Here is a 20,245-nt window from a genome sequence, read left to right as displayed (position 1 = left end):
TGTCTGACCCCGGGAGTGTGTGATGGGACGGTGTGGAGGGAGATTCACTCTGTGTCTGACCCCGGTAGTGTGTGATGGGACGGTGCGGAGGGAGATTCACTCTGTGTCTGACCCCGGGAGTGTGTGATGGGACGGTGGGGAGGGAGATTCACTCTGTGTCTGACCCCGGGAGTGTGTGATGGGACGATGTGGAAGGAGATTCACTCTGTGTCTGACCCCGGGAGTGTGTGATGGAACGGTGCGGAGGGAGATTCACTCTGTGTCTGACCCCGGGAGTGTGTGATGGGACGGTGCGGAGGGAGATTCACTCTGTGTCTGACCCCGGGAGTGTGTGATGGGACGGTGGGGAGGGAGATTCACTCTGTGTCTGACCCCGGGAGTGTGTGATGGGACGATGTGGAGGGAGATTCACTCTGCGTCTGACCCCGGGAGTGTGTGACGGGACGGTGCGGAGGGAGATTCACTCTGTGTCTGACCCCGGGAGTGTGTGATGGGAATGTGCGGAGGGAGATTCACTCTGTGTCTGATCCCGGGAGTGTGTGATGGGAATGTGCGGAGGGAGATTCACTCTGCGTCTGATCGCGGGAGTGTGTGATGGTACGGTGCAGGCGGAGCTTCACTCTGTGTCTGAGACCGGGAGTATGTGATGGTACGGTGCGGAGGGAGCTTCACTCTGTGTATGACCCCGGGAGTGTGTGATGGGACGGTGTGGAGGGAGATACACTCTGCGTGTCTGAGCCCGGGAGTTTGCGATGGGACCCTGTGGAGAGAGCTTCACTCTGTGTCTCACCAGGGGAGACTGTGATGGGACGGTGTGGAGAGAGCTTCACTCTGTGTCTCATCAGCGGAGAGTGTGATGGGACGGTGTGGAGGGAGCTTAACTCTCTGTCTGACCCTGGGAATGTGTGATGGGATGGTGTGGAGGGAAATTCATTCTGTGTCTGATCCATAGGAATGGATTTTATGTTGCCTGGGAATGCTGTGTGGTAACCTCTGGAAGACGATATTCCCGTGACAGGTCACTTTCAGTGATAATTCGTATGTGCATTTGAAACGTCCCGTCGGACGAGACTTACGGCGACTGTGATCTCGTTTTACCAGCGTGAAACCTCTGGAATATTTTCTACTTACCTTTTTTCTACGTTTTACCTTGGATTACAAATGTCCCTTCCAATAATTTATTTAGTGGATTACTGAACACTCCTGCTTTTCCATCTAAAGACGGTAAGCCTTTTCCCCCCAAACTGAATAGTTATATTCACACATACCTACACATAACACCGTTCACTTTTGTTTATCTTGGTTAGGTTACTGTATGATAAGTAGTTACTAATATAGATAGTGATTTTAACATCATACCAGACTCGCACATTTCTCGGGATGTACGGTGTCGAGCATTTTGTCTTGTCGCATGCCCGCCTAATGTGGAGGCTGCAACGCAGAGGGTCGCCATGGACCATAGAAGGTTCTAGACTCAGCCAGCTCCATCACGGACGCAGCCCTCTCCTCCATCGTGGACATGTTGAAGAACGAATGCCTTGGGAAGACCGCATCCATCAGCAAGGACCATCTCCCGCCGGGAAATGCCCTGTGCTCATCGGTACCATCGGGGAGGGGTACAGGAGCCGGGAAACTCAACAATTTACAAGCAGTTATTTCCCCTCCGCCATCAGATTGCGAACGTTCCGTAAACACTTAAACACTCCCTCGGTATTCACCTTTTTGCAGTATTTATTAATTTTCCCAATTGCCGTGAGTTTTATATCTTTGTACCGCGCTGAAGCCACGTTGTGGTTGTACAAAAGGTCGGTGAGGCCGCGCTGGGAGTTCGGTGTTCAGTTCTGGTCGCCCCGCTGTAGGAAAGATGTCACTGAGCTGGAAAGAGTGCAGAGGGAGATTTACGAGGATGTTGCCGGGACTCGAGGGTCTGAGTTATGGAGAGAGAGCAAGAAGGATGGAACTTTGTTCCTTGGAGCGTAGGTATGAAGCCTACGGGGAGAAGCGGAATGAACTGGGAATAAGAAGGACAGAGAGAGAAGAGGGGTGGAAAGGGGGAATAAATGGGGGAAGAGGGAGAAGCGGGGCAGGGAGGAGAGAAGAGTAGTTCAGATGGGGAGAGGGAGAGTAGTGGGGGACAATGTGGATGCGAGTAGAGGAGGAGAATAGGGTAGCAGGGAGGGGCAGAGAGGGTGAGAGGGGATGAAATTATGAGTGTTTCAGAGTCGGGTAGATTGAATGGGGAGAAGAAGGGTGTAGTCACTTGATTGAAGTCGGCCCGACAGGCTGTTGACAGAGACCTTGGATCTCTTCAGGAATATCCGGGTATAAATATTCAGACTTCTCGCAGATAAATCTGTATTCATTTTTGCAATCGTAACTCCATGCGTGCGAGTCGCACTTACTGCAGGTGGCCCATCCATACTTCACCTTGTATAGAAGATAAGAGGCGACGTTCCTATCAGAGGTTAAAACAATTTCAACAGAGTCAGTAGACAACCGGTGACCGTCGCCAAACTAATCCGCCTCATCTCCCCACAGCCCCATGTCAGTCTCTGAACTAATCCCATGATACCCTGCTCTCCCCACAGCTCCGAGTACATCGCCGTATGAATCCCACTGCACCGCTCTTTCCTAAAATCCCGAGTCAGTTCACAAATTAATCTCACTGCACAGTCCTCTCCCGACAACGCTGTGTCAGTCAACCAACTAACCCCACTGGCCCACTCCCACACCACAGACCAGCAACAGTCCAAAGCTCACCCGTTTGCGCATTTTCCAATCCAGTAAGCTGTGTATCGAGAGACATCATTGGAAACAAAAGTCTGTGAAATTAAATCCCTTCATTAATGTTTAGAACCAGACTCTCGCAATGCCTGTCCATGTGAAGGGACGGTACAGAGGGGAAATCACCCAGTGCCTGCCCCGGGAGTGTGTGATGGGAAGGAGCGGAGAGAGATTCACTCTGTGTGTGACCCCGTGAGTGTGTGATGGGACGGTCAGGAAAGAGATTCACTCTGTGTCTCATCCTGGGAGTGTGTGATGGAACGGGATTGAGTGAGCTTCTCGGTGACTGACCGCGGGAGCGTGTGATGGGACGGTGTGTAGGGAGCTTCACTTTGTCTCTGATCTCAGTAGTCTTTGATGCAACAGTGTTGAGAGAGATTCTCGGTCTCTGACCCCGGAAGTTTGTGACGGGACGTTGTGGAAGGAGCTTCACAATGTGTCTCATACCACGAGTGTGTGGTGAGATGGTGTGAAGGAAACTCCACTGTGCGTCACACCACGGGAGTTCTTTACTGTTGATATCTCTTCCCACGGTAAAACATACCTTTTCCATGTTTGAATTTATTTCGAGGAGCCTTGCATCAAATTTTGAACAATGTTCCCTCGCTCCATCATAAGATTTTACGGACGTGGATATAAAATAACACCGGCTTTACTTTTCAGTCCAGTCCGGGGGACACGTTTGCTCTGAAACTCAGGAACAGGAAACAGTGAATCTTCCTCCATTAATCCCGTTGCGCCGACTGGGATCAGAAAAAGTCAATCTCCCTCCACACCGTCCCATTGCACACTCCACAGGTCAAACACAGATTGAATCTCCCTGCGCATCGTCCCATCACACACTTCCGTGGTGAGACACAAAGTGAATCTCCCTCCGCACCGTCTCATCACACACTCCCGGGGTCAGACACAGAGTGAATCTCCCTCCGCACCGTCCCATCACACACTCCCGGGGTCAGACACAGAGTGAATCTCCCTGCCCACCGTCCCATCACACACTCCCGGGGTCAGACACAGAGTGAATCTCCCTGCCCACCGTCCCATCACTCACTCCCGGGGTCAGACACAGATTGAAGCTCCCTCCCAACGGCTCATCACACACTTCTGGGATCAGACAGAGAGCGACGCCCGCTTCGTCCGAGCTATCACAGAGCTCTGATGTTAAACGCAGAGTGAAGTTCCTTATGCATGATCTCTTCACACAGTCAGGATCCGACGCAGAGTGGCATGAACATCGACTTCTCTAACTTGCGCTAATGCCCCACCTCCCCCTCGTACCCCATCTGTTACTTATTTTTATACACACATTCTTTCTCTCACTCTCCTTTTTCTCCCTCTGTCCCTCTGAATATACCCCTTGCCCATCGTCTGGGTCCCCCCCTCCTTGTCTTTCTTCCCGGACCTCCTGTCCCATGATCCTCTCGTATCCCTTTTGCCAATCACCTGTCCAGCTCTTGGCTCCATCCCTCCCCCTCCTGTCTTCTCCTATCATTTTTGATCTCCCCCTCCCCCTCCAACTTTCAAATCCCTTACTCACTCTTCCTTCAGTTGGTCCTGACGAAGGGTCTCGGCCTGAAACGACGACTGCACCTCTTCGTAGAGATGCTGCCTAGCCTGCTGCGTTCACCAGCAACTTTTATGCGTGTTGCTTGAATTTCCAGCATCTGCAGAATTCCTGTTGTTTGTGAAGTTCTATCCAACGTACGCATCACGCACTCCCGGGGTCAGACAGTAGATGTCGCTCCCTCCAGACTGTCCCATGACACACTCCCGGGGTCAGACAGTAGATGTCGCTCCCTCCAGACTGTCCTATGACACACTCCCGGGGTCAGACACTAGATGTCGCTCCCTCCAGACTGTCCCATGACACACTCTCGGGGTCAGACACTGGATGTCGCTCCCTCCAGGCTGTCCCATCACATTTTATGCGGTCAGACACAGAGTGAATCTCCCTCCACACAGTCTCATCACACCATCCCAGGATCAGACACTGAATGAAATTCACTCCACACTGTCCCATCACACTCTCCCGGGCCAAGAGATGGAGGGAGGCTCTCCCTCTCGCCCCTTCTCTCACCCCCCCCCCCAGTGATGAGGAGCAGGATTACGGGGGGATGTCGTCTCTCCTCTTCTCCTGTTGAGGTACTGGCAAATCTGAGCTTTGTTTTCGGAGATGGTTCTGTACTTCGTTTCGAGCTGATTGCATTCATGGCGGAGATCGGTGTGTGTTTGATTCAGTTCTGAGAGTTCGGAGTTGAGGACGGTAAGGTTGTTTTCGAGATTGGAGAGCTTGTTGCTGAGGACGGAAAGATTCTTTAGACAGTTTCTCTGGGATAGATCCAAGCGGGAGTTCTCAGATGTCCTGGATTGAAGGGTTGAGTTCAACTCACGGACTTGCTGTTGATATTGGTGCTGGGTCCTGTTCATCTCGTGATGTTGATCCCAAAGTCTCCGGTAATTTCCGTCACAGGTGATCAGAGACTGACGAGTCTGCGATACTGAGGGTGATAGCAAGGGGTGTGTCAGTGACACGGTGTGAGAAGTGTCGGTGTCACAGTGAGGGTTATGTGCGTTACAGTGAGCGGTGTAACAGTGTGACGGAGAGGGTTGTGTCGGTGTCACAGTGAGTGAAGTGCCGGTGTCACGGTAAACGGAGTGTCATTGTTCCGGTGTGGGTTGAGTAAGTGTCACGGTGAAGAGAGCGGCGTTGTCACAATGACGTGGAGTGTCCGTTACACACTGAGGGGTGTGACGATGTTACGGTGTGGGGCCTGTCGGTGTCACCGTGAAGGGCGTGACTGTGTCCCTGTGAGGGGAGAGTCAGTCTTATGATGTGGGGTGTGTCGCTGTCACTGTGGGGGTCGTGTCGGTGTCACGGTGAGGTTATGCGCTAACATTTCATCCCACTCTGTTTGTTTACAGTCTGACTCCACCCGGACCCCGTTCGACTCACCATGGATCGAGAGCCCGGCCACTATCGCGACGAGGATGGATGTAACGAGGCAGAGTAGGCAGATCTTACGGTACGGTCTATTTCCGATGTTTTCGTTCGACTCTTGTTTATGCGGACCTGTAGAGAGACCATTCAGTGTGCGTGTGAATTCAGCCGTGATTCCCACTGGGATTCCCTTCCACCAACCATCCGCGCTCTTTCCTTCCACCGCGATCACCCCCTCCCTCTGTCAGTTTCATCTACTGTCAGCCGTCATCGCTCAGTGTCCAAATTCCTTGACTTGGGAAAGGCTGACAGGCGTCTAACGGATTCCAGAGATCAGTCAGATCTACCCTGAGCCTCCTCTGCTCTAGAGAAAGCAACCCAGGTGTCCGACCTCTCGTTGTAACACATGGCATCGAATCCAGGCAGCGTCCTGTTGATTCTTTCTGGAGGCTTCCCGACGCCTTGACATCTTTCCGATAATATGGTGAACCAGAGCTGCATACAAAACGCCTGATTCTAACTAACTAGTGATTTTTATAAAGTTGCAACAGAATTCCCTGACATTTGTATTCAATGCCCCGACTAATAAAGACAAGAATGCCTTAGGCCGTCTAGAAGGGCAGATCGTATCTAACAAGCCTGATAGAGTTCTTTGAGAAAGTGGCCGGTCATATAGATGAGGGTATCTATGTGGAGGTGATCTACATGGATTTTAGTAAGACATTCGACAAGGTTCCACACAGCAGGCTTATTGGGAAAGTCAGAAGGCATGGGATCCAGGGAGTTTTGGCCAGGTGGATGCTCAATTGGCGTGTCTACAGAAGGCAGCGGGTCGTGGTGGAGGGAGTACATTCAGATTGGAGGGTTGTGACTAGTGGTGTCCCACAAGGATCGGTTCTGGGACCCCTAGTTTTCGAGACTTTTATTAACCAACTGGATGTGGGTGTAGAAGCGTGGGCTGGCAAGTTTGCAGACGGGACAAAGGTTGGTGGTGTTATGGAGAGTGTAGAGGCATTGTCGAAGATTGCAGAGAGGGAGACATTGATAGGATGCAGACGTGGGCTGAGAAGTGGCAGATGGAGTTCTACCGGGAGAAGTGTGAGGTGGTACACTCTGGAAGGACAAACTCGAAGGCAGTGTAAAAAGTAAATGGCAGGATACTTGGTAGTCTGGAGGAGCAGAGGGATATGGGGGTACATGTCCATAGATCCCTGAAAGTTGCCTCACTGGCAGATAGGTAATTAAGAAAGCTTATGGCGTGTTAGCTTTCATAAGTCGAGGGATAGAGTTTAAGAGACGCGATGTAATGATACAGCTCTATAAAACTCTGGTTAGGCCACACTTGGAGAACTGTGTCCAGTTCTGGTTGTCTCACAATAGGACGGATGTGGAAGCATTGGAAAGGGTACAGAGGAGATTTATCAGGAATCTGCCTGGTTTAGAGAGTTTGCATTAAGATCAGAGATTAATGGCTTTACTCTTTGGAGAGAAGGAGGTTGAGAGGAGACATGATAGAGGTGTACAAGATATTAAGAGGAATGGATAGAGTGGACAGCCAGCGCCTCTTCCCCAGGACACCACTGCTCAATACAAGAGGACATGGCTTTAAGGTGAGGGGTGGGAAGTTCAAGGGGGATATTAGAGGAAGGTTTTTTACTCAGAGAGTGGTTGGTGCGTGGAATGCACTGCCTGAGTCAGTGGTGGAGGCATATACACTAGTGAAATTTAAGAGACTACTGGAAAGGTATATGGAGGAATTTAAGGTGGGGGTTTATAAGGGAAACAGGGTTTGAGGGTCGGCACAAAATTGTGGGCCGAAGGGCCTGTACTGTGTTGTGCTATTCTATGTTCTATGTTCTATCACCATGTCGTCAAACTGTGCATCCGCGTTCTGGGAGCTATGAACATGAACCTCAAGATCCTCTGCCCATCTAGAGTAAGACACAGCATTGTGGGCCAAAGGGCCTGTATTGTGCTGAGGTTTTCTATGTTTCAACATTGTTTATTGTCTTGGCTTTGATCGTGTGCCATTTCTTTCATTTGACTTATCAAGTTGCAACATTTTAGGTTTGCCAGGGTTAAACTCCATCTGCCTGGTCTCCAAAACATATCTGTAACTAATCTACATCCGAATGAATTTTTCTGCCAGTCTTCTCCGCTCTCCACAGCACCGCCTCTCGCCGTATCATCTGCAAACCTACTAACCCACGCATCTAAAATTTCATCCAGATCATTTATATCCATTTAAGACCCGAGTGGTTATGCTGCAGCTACATAGGACCATGGTCAGACCCCACTTGGAGTACTGTGCTCAATTCTCCTCGCCTCACGATAGGAAGGACGTGGAAACCATAGAAAGGGTGCAGAGGAGATTTACAAGGATGTTGCCTGGATTGGGGAGAATGCCTTATGAGAATAAGTTGAGTGAACTCGCCTTTTTCTCCTTGGAGCGACGGAGGATGAGTGGTAACTTGATAGCGGTGTCCAAGATAATGAGAGGTCATTGATCGTGTGGATAGTCAGAGGATTTCTCCCAGGGCTGAAATGGCTAACACGAGAGCGCACCGTTTTAAAGTGCTTGGAAGTAGGTACAGAGGAGATGTCAGGGGCGAGTTTTTTTTTTTTACACAGAGAGTGGTGAGTGGATGAATGGGGGACAGGCGGCGGTGGTGGCGGCGGAACCGATAGGGTCTTTGAAGAGACTCCTGGATGACAACATGGAACTTAGAAAAATAGAGAGCTATGGGTAAAGCCTAGGTAGTTCTAATGGAGGGACATGTTCGGCACAGCTTTGTGGGCCGAAGGGCCTGTATTGTGATGCATGCTTTCTATGTTTCTATGTTTCTAACCCACCCACTTACAATTTCGTCCAGATCAGTTATGCACATCACAGACAGGGATTTAACTAGGGAGCCGAGTGACAACCTTTTATTGCCCAGATGGTGCTCAGTCTGTGGAATGAGCTGACAGAGGAAGTGGTCGAGGCAGATGTATTAGAAACTTGATCACTTGGGAGTATGACACGTGTCCACTCCAAAATGACGTCATTTCTGCGAACTCTGACCTGTTTGTGCAGTGGTTGGCAGCCCGCCGGGTCCCGAGGGAATGGGAGGATCTTCGTCCTCATCGATGCGGGGTTCCTCTTTCCGAAAGTTCAGCTCTGAGTAGGTGGAGGTCAGATCGTCTGGGGGAGAGAGTCGGACAGGCAGATGAGGAAGAGAGTGAGAGCGGTAGAGAATGGAGGAGGGTCTCGGGGAGAGAGGGGCAAGGGAGGGGAAGAGAGGGGATGAGACAGCGAGAAAGAGGGTGAGGGAGAGGGGACAGAGAGGAGAGACACAGTGAGGCAGAAATGGAGAGCGATGGACAGAGGGGGGGGGACAGCGATAGTGGCGTTGGGCGGGAGATGAGAGAGAAAGAATGGGGAGGGAGAACGGTGTGAGAGAGACGGAGACATGGGGAGGACAGGGAGAGGTGTGAGAGAGAGCGAAAGAGAGGGGGATTGAGACTGGAGAGGAGGGGAGAAGAAAAGTGCGAGAGGGATGTTGAAGAAAATTTAAGAGAGAGAGAAAAGAGCAAGGGGAGAGAGGGTCGGGGAATGGAACAGAGGCGTGGATAGAGAGGAACAGAAGGCGCAAGGGTGATGATCGGCAAAGTTGAGGACAGAGAGAGGTGGGAAGACCGGGAGGAGCGAACGGGGAAGGATGAGAGGGAGAGAAGAGAGAGGGAAATGGCGCGACGGGGAAACCGAGAGTGGTAGACACAGTGACTCTGATAGAGGAAAGAGGGGAGGCAGAGGGGACAATGAGAGAGGGCGAAGAGAAGGGGAGAGTGGGAGACAGTCGGTAAAACAGGAACAGAGAGCAGGGGAGAGAGGGAGAGAGGAGAGGGTGGGAGGAGGCCAAGGAGGGGAGAGAGGGGAAAAGAGGGAAAAGAGAGTGGGGTTAAGAAAAGGGAGGAGGGGAGAGAGTGGTTAAGGCTTTAGACTGCGCTCCCTCCTCACAGTATCTTCAACTGTGTCCCTCCTCACCACCACTACACGAAGCTCACTCATCTCCGCCTGCCCCCCACCCCCCACCCAAGAGCGCTTTCTCCTCATTGCTTCTTCCACAACACGGCACATCCCATGCTATCTCTCCGCACCGACCCTTCCCGCAGCACTCTCTCCTCAAACCATCCCACGGCTCTCCCTCTATAGCGCCCCTCCCAGAGCGCTCACTGGTCACGGCAGCCTCCCACCGTCTCTCCCACAAAGATCCCCACCTTACCTCCCCCATCGTCTCTCCCACGCTTTCCCTCCGTCTTATGCTCAAACAGGGAATCATTCGTGTTAACTGAGATCTCTCGACAGGAAAGGACACATCAGCTAAACACAGTCAAATCAAGAAAGATGAAACTGACCTCCATCTGTCCGGACCCGGGGCGCCGAGAGGCTCTTGACATTAAGTTCCGCGTATGATACATCAGGCTCGTCTGGGGACAAAACAGTGAGATTCAGAAACAGGGTGATGCTCCCTCCACACCGTCCCATCGCACACTCCCGGGGTCACACACAGAGTGAATCACCCTCCACACCGTCCCATCACACACTCCCGGGATCACACACAGAGTGAATTTCCCTCCACACAGTCCCTTCACGCACTTCCAAGGTCAGGCTCAGAGTGAAGCTTCCTGAACACAGTCCCATCACACAGTCCCGGGGTCAGACAGAGAGTGAAGCTCCTTCCACACCGTCCCATCACGCACTCCCAAGTTCAGGCTGAGAGTGAATCTCCCTCCACACTGTCCCATCAGACACTCCCGGGGTCAGACACAAAGTGAAGCTTCCTCCACACAGACCCATCACACACTCCCAGGGTCAGACACAGGGTGAATCTCCCTCCACACCGTCCCATCACACACTCCCATGGTCAGACACAGAGTGAATATCCCTCCACGCCGTACCATCACGTGCTCCCAAGGTCCGGTTCAGAGTGAAGCTACCTGAACTCAGTCCCATCACACAGACCCAGGGTCAGACAGAGAGTGAAGCTTCCTCCACACCGTCCCATCACACACTCCCGGGGTCAGTCACAGAGTGAATCTCACTCCACACCGTCCCATTAAACAATCCCGGCGTCAGACAAAGAGTGAAACTCCCTCCCACTGTCCTATCCCGCAGTCTCGGGGTCAGACACAGAGTGAAGCTCCCTCCCCTCCGTCTCTCTGCCCCTCTCACCTGGGGAAGGAGACCGTGCGTCCGTTTTTGTGAACTTCACATTCATGTAAGTCTCGCTGTCGCCCATCCTGTCGAGGATTCTCTGCGTCTCTGAGCTCAAAAGGGGAAGCAACAGTTGTCAGAGGAAGCCCGTGTTGACAACGGAGTCAAACAGACACCAACAAACAACAGATGAGCAGCTGATAGAGAGAGGAACCGAGAACAGGTGGAGGAAGTGCGGGGAGGAGAGAGGATGAGGGCTTTGGGGAAAGTGTTTAGAGTGGTGGGGAAGAGTAGTAAAAGTGGGGAGAAAGTGGGGGGACGAAGAGAGAGAGGGGAAGTTTGGTGTTTAGCGGAGAGGGTGAAGCGGGTGACAGGGAGTCTTGGGAGAGAAGGAACTGAGAGCGATAGAGATGGGGAAAGGAGGGAAGGAGAAAGGGGAGAATAGAGAGGGGGAGATTTGGAGAGATTGGGAGGAAGAGGGAGAAAAGAGAGGGCGAGCGAACGGGGTGAAGAGAGCTTGACAGAGATGGAATCAGAGGGAGCGAAAAGGAGGATAGGGAGGAGAAAGTGAGCGATGAACAAAGCAAAGGAGTACAGGAAGGGGAGAGATGAGGGAGAAGGAATGCTGACGATGGAAGCAGAGAGGCATCGGAAGGGGAGGGGGGGGAAGGAAAGGAAGGAGGGAATGTCGGAGGGATTTGTGTCACTCATACAAAGCCTCTCTTGTCCTGGAGATTTGCACCCCGTGATTGGACCCTGATTTGCGCGTGGGACGCTCACACAGCTCCGGACTATCGCCGGGGCTTCAGACGCTCTGCCTGGGAGAAACCACGGCCCCAGAACAAAGCCCCAGCATCCACCGAGGTGAATGAGCCCCCTCCCTCGGAGTGAGGTGAGCAACTCCCCTCGAAACTCGTTCCTCGACTTCCTCGTCCAGTGACGCTCTCTCTCTCTCTCTCTCTCTCTCTCTCTCTCTCTCTCTCTCTATTTCTCTCCCTTTTCTGTCACTCACAAACACACACACTCTTTCTCTCTCAGCTCTTCCTCTTTCCCCATCACTCTCTCCATCTCCCCATCTCTCTCTCCCATTTTCTCCTACCGTCCTCCCTTCCCTCCGCCTCATCCCGTCTCTCCCTTCTCTCCACTTCATTCTTCCCACCTTCCCCATTACCTTTCCCTACTCTCTCACCCACCTGCCCCGCACCGATTCTGCTCTCTAACACCCCTACCCCCATCCCACCCGTCGCAGTGACCCAGAGATATCCCGACCCGCCCAGCCATTTCACCCCAACCAGGATCCTCACTGCATTTTCGGTCCCGTCCCTTCCGCGTTTCCGGCGATGGGGGTGGGGGCGAGATTAGACACCGTTTTGCCCGGGGCATCCCTGTACTGCACCCTCCCCTCTCCAAATCTCCTATTAACCGCCATCACCGCTCCTTCGGTCGTGTCTTCTCTCTTCCCCGCAACCAAATCCTCCACACCAGCGGATCACACGGCCCCGGGGATAGGCACAGAGTGAATCTCCCTCCACACCGTCCCACCAAAAACTCCAGGGGTCAGACACAGAGTGAAGCTCCCTACACACCGTCCCCATCACGCATTCCCGGGGTCAGACACAGAGTGAATCTCCCTCCACACCGTCCCATCAGACACTCCCGGGGTCAGACACAGAGTGAATCTCCCTCCACACCGTCCCATCACACACTCCCGGGGTCAGACACAGAGTGAAGCTCCCTCCACACCGTCCCATCACACACTCCCGGGGTCAGACACAGAGTGAAGCTCCCTCCACACCGTCCCATCACACACTCCCGGGGTCAGACACAGAGTGAAGCTTCCTCCACACCGTCCCATCACACACTCCCGGGGTCAGACACAGAGTGAATCTCCCTCCACACCGTCCCATCGCACACTCCCGGGGTCAGACACAGAGTGAAGCTCCCTCCACACCGTCCCGTTGTTTCATGTTCTTTGTCAATGAAAAGTATTATTTTCTCGGGGTGTAGGGTCATAGTTTTAAGATGCTTGGAAGATGGTAGAAGGGGTTGTCGGAGGAATGTTTTTCACACAGAGTGTGGTGGGTTGCCACAGAGCGAGAATACACTTCCATCGATGGTTGGCGATGCGGAATCAATGGGGTCTTTTAAGACACTCTTAGATGGGAACTTTTTTCTGTGATTTTGTTAATGGACTTGACCCCGACTCCTACTTTCCACACAGCCATCTGTACCACAAAATCATTGACAAGCAATGTGATAAGTTGCAGTCCCAATACTGACTCCGTGACGAACACCACTAGTCACTGGCAGTCAACTAGAGAACGCCCCTTACATTCCCATTGGCTGCCTCCTGCCTGCCAGTCATTCCTTTAGACATGCCGGTGTCATTCCTGTAACGCCATCGGGTTTTAGCTTGTTAAGCAGCCTCAGGCATGGCGCTTTATCAAATGCCTTCTGGATTGCCAGTCAATGATATCAGCTGCCTCTGCTTTGTCCAATCTGCTGGTTACCTCCTCAAAGAACTCTAACAGATGTGTCAGGCAAGATTTCCCTTGACAGGAACCAAGCTGACTTCGACTTATTTTATCATTAGTCACCAAGTGCCTCACAACCTCAAATTTCTTAATGGACTCCAACACTTCCCCAAACACTGACTTCAGGCTAACTGGCTAATAATTTCCTTTCTTTGGCCTTCCTCATTTCTTAAAGTGTGCAGTGACATTTGCAATCTTCCAGTCCTCCGGACCATGCCAGAATCAAGTGATTTTTGAAAGATCACCAATGAATCCGTTATCTCTTCAGCAACCTCTCTCAGTACTCTGGGATGTAGTCCATCTGGCCCAGGTGACTTATCCACCGGAAGAACTTTGAGTTTGCCAGGTACTTTTTCCATGGTAATCGCAACGGCACTCACTCCTGCACCCTGACACTCACGGACCACTGGTATAGTGCTAGTGTCTTCCACAGTGAAGACTGATGGAAAGTACCCATTAAGTTCATCTGTCATTTCTTTGTCGCCCATTACTACCTCACCACTCTCATTTTCCAGAGGTTCAATATTAACTCGGAACTCCCCATTACTCTTCATACATTTTGTTTTAAGTGTTAGTATCCTGCTTTATGTTATTGGCTTGTTTGCCCTCATATTCCATCTTTGCCCTTCTTATAGTTTTTCAGTTGCCTTTTGTTGGATTTTAAAAGTGCAACAATCATCCAACTTCCCACTTGCTTATGCTACTTTCTATGCCTCTGACGGACACCACACTAAGCGCAGTCTCCCATTCTTTTCCCGCAGCGTAGTGTAGGTCACCATACTAGTCCCACTGTCCCACTCTCCACCTCACACCCTGTATCAGTTAGAAGAATAATCGCACTGCCGCACTATCTCCCCGCAGCCCCATGTCAGTCCCAAAAGAAATGGCATCGTCCCGCTCTCTCCCCAGAGCCCTGTATCAGTCCCCACACTAATCACCTTGCCCACTCTCCCGGTCGAGCCCCAAGTCAGTCCCCAAACTACTCGCACTGCTCACGCCCTCACCACAGCACCCTGTAAGACTCCAAACTGAACCCACTGCCCCCCTCTCCACACAGCCGTCAGTCATTGAGAACCTCACATGCATAGGCATTTTCCAATCCAGTAACGTCTGCTTTCATCTAAGTTTTGGAAACAAAATCCTGGTAAATACATTTTTTTTTCCTTACCTCTCTGCATGGAACGTTATCGTTGGACCCTGGAAGTGTATAATGCAATAGGGCGGAGGGAATTTCACACAGTTTCTACCCGGTGGTGTGTGATGGGACAGTGTAGAGGGAGATTCACTCTGTGTCTGACCCCGAGAGTGTGTGATGGGACGGCGTGGAGGGAGATTCACTCTGTGTCTGACCCCGGCAGTGTGTGATGGGACGGAGCGGAGGGAACTTCACTCTGTGTCTGAACCCGGTGGTGTGTGATGGGACGGTGTGGAGGGAGATTCACTCTGTGTCTGACCCCGGGAGTGTGTGATGGGACGGTGTGAAGGGAGTTTCAATCTATGTCTCTCCCGGGAGTGTACGATGAGGCGGTGTGTAGCAAGCATCACTTTGTGTATGACCCCGGGAGCTTGTAGTGCGACGGTGTAGAGAGCGATTCACTCTGCGTCTGAGGCCAGGGTTGTGTCATGGGATGGAGTGTGGGAGATTCACTCTGCATGACCCGTTGAGTGCGTAATGGGACGGTGTGGAGGGTGCTTCTCTCTGCATGACCCGTTGAGTGTGTAATGGGACGGTGTGGAGGGAGATTCACTCTGTGCCTGACCCTGGGAGTGTGTGATGGGACGCTTTGGAGGGAGCTTCACTCTGTGTCTGACCCCGGGAGTGTGTGATGGGACGGTGTGGAGGGAGATTCGCTCTGTGTCTAACCCGGAGTGTGTGATGGGACGCTGTGGAGGGAGCTTTACTATTTATCTGACAGCGCAAGTGTGTGATGGGAAAGTGTGGAGGGAGTTTCTCTGTCACACCTCGTGGGTGTGCGATGGGACGACATGGAGGGAGCTTTACTATTTGTCTTATCCCGGGAGTGTGTGTTGGGACGGTGTGGAGGGAGATTCACTCTGCGTCTAACCCGGAGTGTGTGATGGGAGGCTGTGGAGGGAGCTTTACTATTTATCTGACAGCGCAAGTGTGTGATGGGAAAGTGTCGAGGGAGTTTCTCTGTCACACCTCGTGGGTGTGCGATGGGACGACATGGAGGGAGCTTTACTATTTGTCTTATCCCGGGAGTGTGTGTTGGGACGGTGTGGAGGAAGCGTTAATATTTATTTGACAGCGCAGGTGTGTGATGGGAAAGTGTGGAGGGAGTTCCTCTGTCACGCCTCGTGGGTGTGCGATGGACGATATGGAGGGAACGTGACTCTATATGAACCATGAAGTTTATGATGGGACGGTGTGGAGCGAGTGTCACTTTCTGTCTCACCCCGGGAGTGTGTGATGGGACGGTGTGGAGGGAGGATCGCTCTGTCAGGCCCCGGGCAGTTTGCGGACATCCTCACGTGGTATGGCACATACCTTTTCCTCGATTGAGCTCATTTCCAGCAGCTTTCAACCACACTTCGAATATTTTTGCTTCGCTCAAGCGTGAGATTTTGCCACCGTCGATATGAAATAACAAGCGCCTCTCCTGTTGACCCACCCCTGGAAACACACCTGTTCTGTAAATGGGGAACAGAGAACAGTGAGTGACGATATTGGGGTTTGCTGACCGAGAAACTTTGAACCCAGAGGGAGTCTTCATGTTGTTTCTGATATAAATAGCCGCGAGTACACTCACGAAAGGGAGATTACCCTGTAGCCATCCATTTTTCGCAGAATCGCTCACTATAGATAACTGACCTAATGATTTACACACTAAGTTCAGGAACAGCTGTTACCCCTCAACCATCAGGAAGGAGGTCAGGAGCCTCGGGACTTACACCACCATGCTCAGGAACTGTTACTGGGGGAGATTCAGAAGGGAGTTCTCGGAAGTCCTGGATTCCAGGGTTGAGTTCACCTCATGAATCTGTTGACGATATAGGCGCTGGGTCCTGTTCACCTCCTGACGTTCGCAAAGTTTCATTCACAGATGATCATAGACTGACGAGCCTGGAACACTGAGAGTGACGGTCAGGGGGCGTGTCAGTGACACCGTCTTGAGGGTGGGGGCGGGCGTTTCAGATTGTGGTGTGTTACCTACCCCTAGGCTTCATATTGTCTGTAGACTGTCACTTTAAGGAGAAAGAGGGAATCGAGACTGACTGTTTGGCTCTGTGTTAATTTCTACTGTCTGCAGAATTGCCTCGTTGCTCTGGTGACCAGCTCGTGTTATGTTTTCTCTGCAGCGTGTTTACTTTTTTACAAGGACAGTTACAGACACAGAGAAACACACGCTCAGACTCAAGATGGGTTCCGTCAATTAAAGACACCAGCGAGGGGGTTCCGGTGACGTCATCGTCCAAAATGGCAGCTTGAATGAACAGCTACTCCGGAAAAAAAAAACTCATAAATTGCCGCATTCATTCATCAAATATAAGATCTTCCGAAAATATCTGAATTGATAAGGGGGGCAAGAATGGAGAAAAACAATGGAGATAAAAAAGGAATTAGTGCGGAGCCTATGGACGAGGGAGGTACAAGACGTGTCTCTACTACTCGAACGCGTGCTCGCCAGGCTGACGATGGGTCTCGTTCAGGTGAAGCGGCGAACATGATAAAACCTCTGGAAGAGATACGGGGATTACAAAGAGATATAAACGAGCAACTCAATGATATCAAGTCACAGCTTGACACCGTCAATCAAAAAATAGCGGTGCCCGAGACTCGAATTGAGAAGGTGATGTGATGGTGTGCAGGGAGCTTCACTCTGCGTCTGAGTCCGGCGATGTGTCATGAGACGGCGTGGAGGGAGCTTCACTCCGTATGGCCCGGTGAGTGTGTAATGGGACGGTGGGGAGGGAGCTTCACTCACTTCTGATACCAGCAGTATGTGATGGGGCGATGTGGAGCAGCTTCACTCTGAGTCTGATCCAGGTATGTGTGATGGGACGGTGTGGAGGAAGCTTCACTCTGTATGACACCGGGAGGGTGTGATGGGACGGTGTGGAGGGAGCGTCACGTTGTGTCTGACCCCAGGTATGTGTGATGAGACGGTGTAGAGGGAATTTCACTCTACGTTTCACCCCGGGAGTGTGTGATGGGACGGTGTGGTGGGAGAGTCACGTTGTGTCTGACCCCGGGAGTGTGTGATGAGACGGTGTGGAGGGGGATTCACTCTGTGTCTGATCCCGAAATATTCCGATGGGACAGCGTGGAGGGATTTCCACTCTGTGTCTTTTCCCCGGAATGGTGTGATGGGACGGTGGGGAGGGAGCTTGACTACTTGTCCGTCCCCGGGAGTGTGTTATGGGACGGTGTAGAGGGAACTGACTCACTGTCTGATCCGGCAGTGTTTGATGGGGCGACGTGCAGTAGCTTCATTATGTGTCTGATCCCAGGATGTGTGATGGGACGGTGTGGGCGGAGTTTCACTCTTTATAACACCGGGAGTGTGTGATGGGATGGTGTGGAGGGAGATTCACTCAATGTCTGACCCCGCGAGTGTGTGATGGGACGGTGTGGGAGGAATTTCACTCTTTATGACACTGGGAGTGTGTGATGTGACAGTGTGGAGGGAGCTTCACAATTTGTCTGACGCTTGGAGTGTGTGATGCGTTGGTGTGGGGCAGCTTCACTCTGTTTCTGATCCTGTGATTGTGCGATCGGACTGTGCGGAAAAAAAAAAGTTTCACTCTGTGTCTGTCCCTGGGAGTGTGTGATGGGTGAGTGTGTGGGGAGATATAATCTGTGTCTGATCCCGGCAGTCTCTGGTGGAACGGAATAGTGGGAGCTTCACTCTGTGTCTGATCCTGTGATTGTGCGATGGAACTGTGTGGAAAAAAAAAAAAAAAGTTTCACTCTGTGTCTGTCCCTGGCAGTGTGTGATGGGTGAGTGTGTGGGGAGATGTACTCTATGTCTGACCTCGGCAGTCTCCGGTGGGACGGAATAGTGGGTGCTTCACTCTGTGTCTGATCCCAGAAGTGTGTAATGGGTCGATGTAGAGGGGGCTTAACTCTGTGTCTGATCCCGTGATTGTGCGATGGGACAGTGTGGAGGGAGCTTCCCTCTCTGTTTGACCCTGGGAGGGTGTGATGGGACGGTGTAGAGGGAACTTTACTCTGTGTCCGACCGCGGGTGTATGCAATGGGACGGTGTGGCGGGAGCTTCACTCTGAGTGACCCCTGAAGCGTGTGATAGGACGGTGTGGAAGGAGCTGCACTAGTGTCTGGCCCCGAGAGCGTGTGAAGGGACGTTTTAGAGGAAGTTTCACTCTGTCAGGCCCCGGGCAGATTGTGGCCATCCTCACGTGGTCTGTCACATACCTCTTCCTCGATTGAGCTAATTTCCAGCAGCTTTGAGCCACCCTTCGAACATTTTTTTTTCGTTCCAGCGTGAGATTTTGCCACCGTGATATGAAATAACAAGCGCCTCTCCTGCTGACCCATCCCTGGCAACATGTCTGTTCTGTAAATGGGGAACAGAGAACAGTGAGTGACGATATTGGGTTTTGCTGACAGTGAAACTGTGTCCCCACAGGGAGCCGTCATGTCGTATCCGATATAAATAGTTACGAGTATATTCAGGGAAGGCAAATTACCCTGCAACTATCCATTTTTCGCAGACTTGCTCACTATAGATAACTGGTCTCAGGATTTACCCTCAATGTTATGGAACAGTTGTTGCCCCTCAACCATCAGGAAGAAGGTCCAGGAACCTCAGGTGTCTCACAACCAGGTTCAAGAAGATATACTACCCCTCAACGATCTGAAAGGAGGTACAGGAGCCTCAGGCTCACACCACCGGGTTCAGGGACAGTTATTAACCTCAACCATACAGAAAGGCTGTCTAGGAGCCTCAGGACTCACACCACCGTGTTCAGGGACAGTTATTAACCCTCAACCATACAGAAAGGCTGTCTAGTAGCCTCAGGACTCACACCACCGGGTTCAGGGACAGTTATTAACCCTCGACAAGCAGGAAGGAGATACAGGAGCCCCAGGAACCACACCACCGGGATCAGGGACAGTTATTAACCCTCAACCAACAGAAAGGCTGTATAGGAGCCTTAGGACTCACACCACCAGGTTCAGGAACAGTTATTACCCAACAAAAATCTTGAAGAAGTTACAGGAGCCTCAGGGCCTACACCACCATGTTCAGGGACAGTTATTACCCACCGAAAATCAGGAAGATACAGGAGCCTCAGTACCCACACTACCAGGTTCTGGAAAATTATTACCACTCAACCATCAGGATGGGTGTCTAGGAGCCTCAGGACTCACACATCCAGGTTTCTTAACGGTCACTACCCCTGAACCATCATGAAGGAGGTAAAAAAGACTGATGTCTTAGGCGGTCACCCATCCAAGTACTGACCAGGCCTGAGCCTGCTTAGCTTCGGAGCAGAGGGATCTGGGGGTACATGTCCACTTACTTTTATGGGTACTGTAATGGGGGCCCCCAACTCACAGGGAGGAGGGGCTATGCCCCACGGCCTGATGTTTCCTCTAACTGAACCCAGGTTCACCTAGAGACCCCAGCCTTGGAATCACACCTTCGTGGCATTTTGTATTATTATTCGCGATTCTTGGTTCTAATTTGTTCAGGCAGTAGATCGATTAAGCTTTATTCTACTAATTTCAATGATATATTGACAGATAAATACACATGGCTAATGACAAAGTACAATTCATTTCTCATAATGTCACTGGACTGT

At 51.6% G+C, this 20,245-nt stretch overlaps 1 protein-coding gene across 1 annotated transcript in view; it reads right to left on the bottom strand.

The window, feature by feature from the left end:
• Nucleotides 1–1,694: 1,694 nt before the first annotated feature.
• LOC140208160 (uncharacterized) overlaps nt 1,695–20,245 on the bottom strand; it is a 36,054-nt gene continuing 17,503 nt past the window's right edge. Inside the window, exons 3-12 of the mRNA XM_072276640.1 lie at nt 16,830–16,912; nt 15,963–16,105; nt 10,938–11,027; nt 10,121–10,154; nt 8,787–9,490; nt 5,738–5,854; nt 4,322–5,282; nt 3,329–3,471; nt 2,761–2,822; nt 1,695–2,455 (exon numbers count right to left, since the gene is read on the bottom strand). Of these exons, the coding sequence (XP_072132741.1) occupies nt 4,858–5,282; nt 5,738–5,854; nt 8,787–9,490; nt 10,121–10,154; nt 10,938–11,027; nt 15,963–16,105; nt 16,830–16,912 (1,596 nt within the window). The 3' untranslated portion in view covers nt 1,695–2,455; nt 2,761–2,822; nt 3,329–3,471; nt 4,322–4,857. The remainder of the gene's footprint in view (nt 2,456–2,760; nt 2,823–3,328; nt 3,472–4,321; nt 5,283–5,737; nt 5,855–8,786; nt 9,491–10,120; nt 10,155–10,937; nt 11,028–15,962; nt 16,106–16,829; nt 16,913–20,245) is intronic.

The sequence above is a fragment of the Mobula birostris genome, chromosome 13 (assembly GCF_030028105.1).
Source record: "Mobula birostris isolate sMobBir1 chromosome 13, sMobBir1.hap1, whole genome shotgun sequence".
NCBI lineage: Eukaryota > Metazoa > Chordata > Chondrichthyes > Myliobatiformes > Myliobatidae > Mobula > Mobula birostris.
This window is presented reverse-complemented; position numbering and strand designations above follow the sequence as displayed.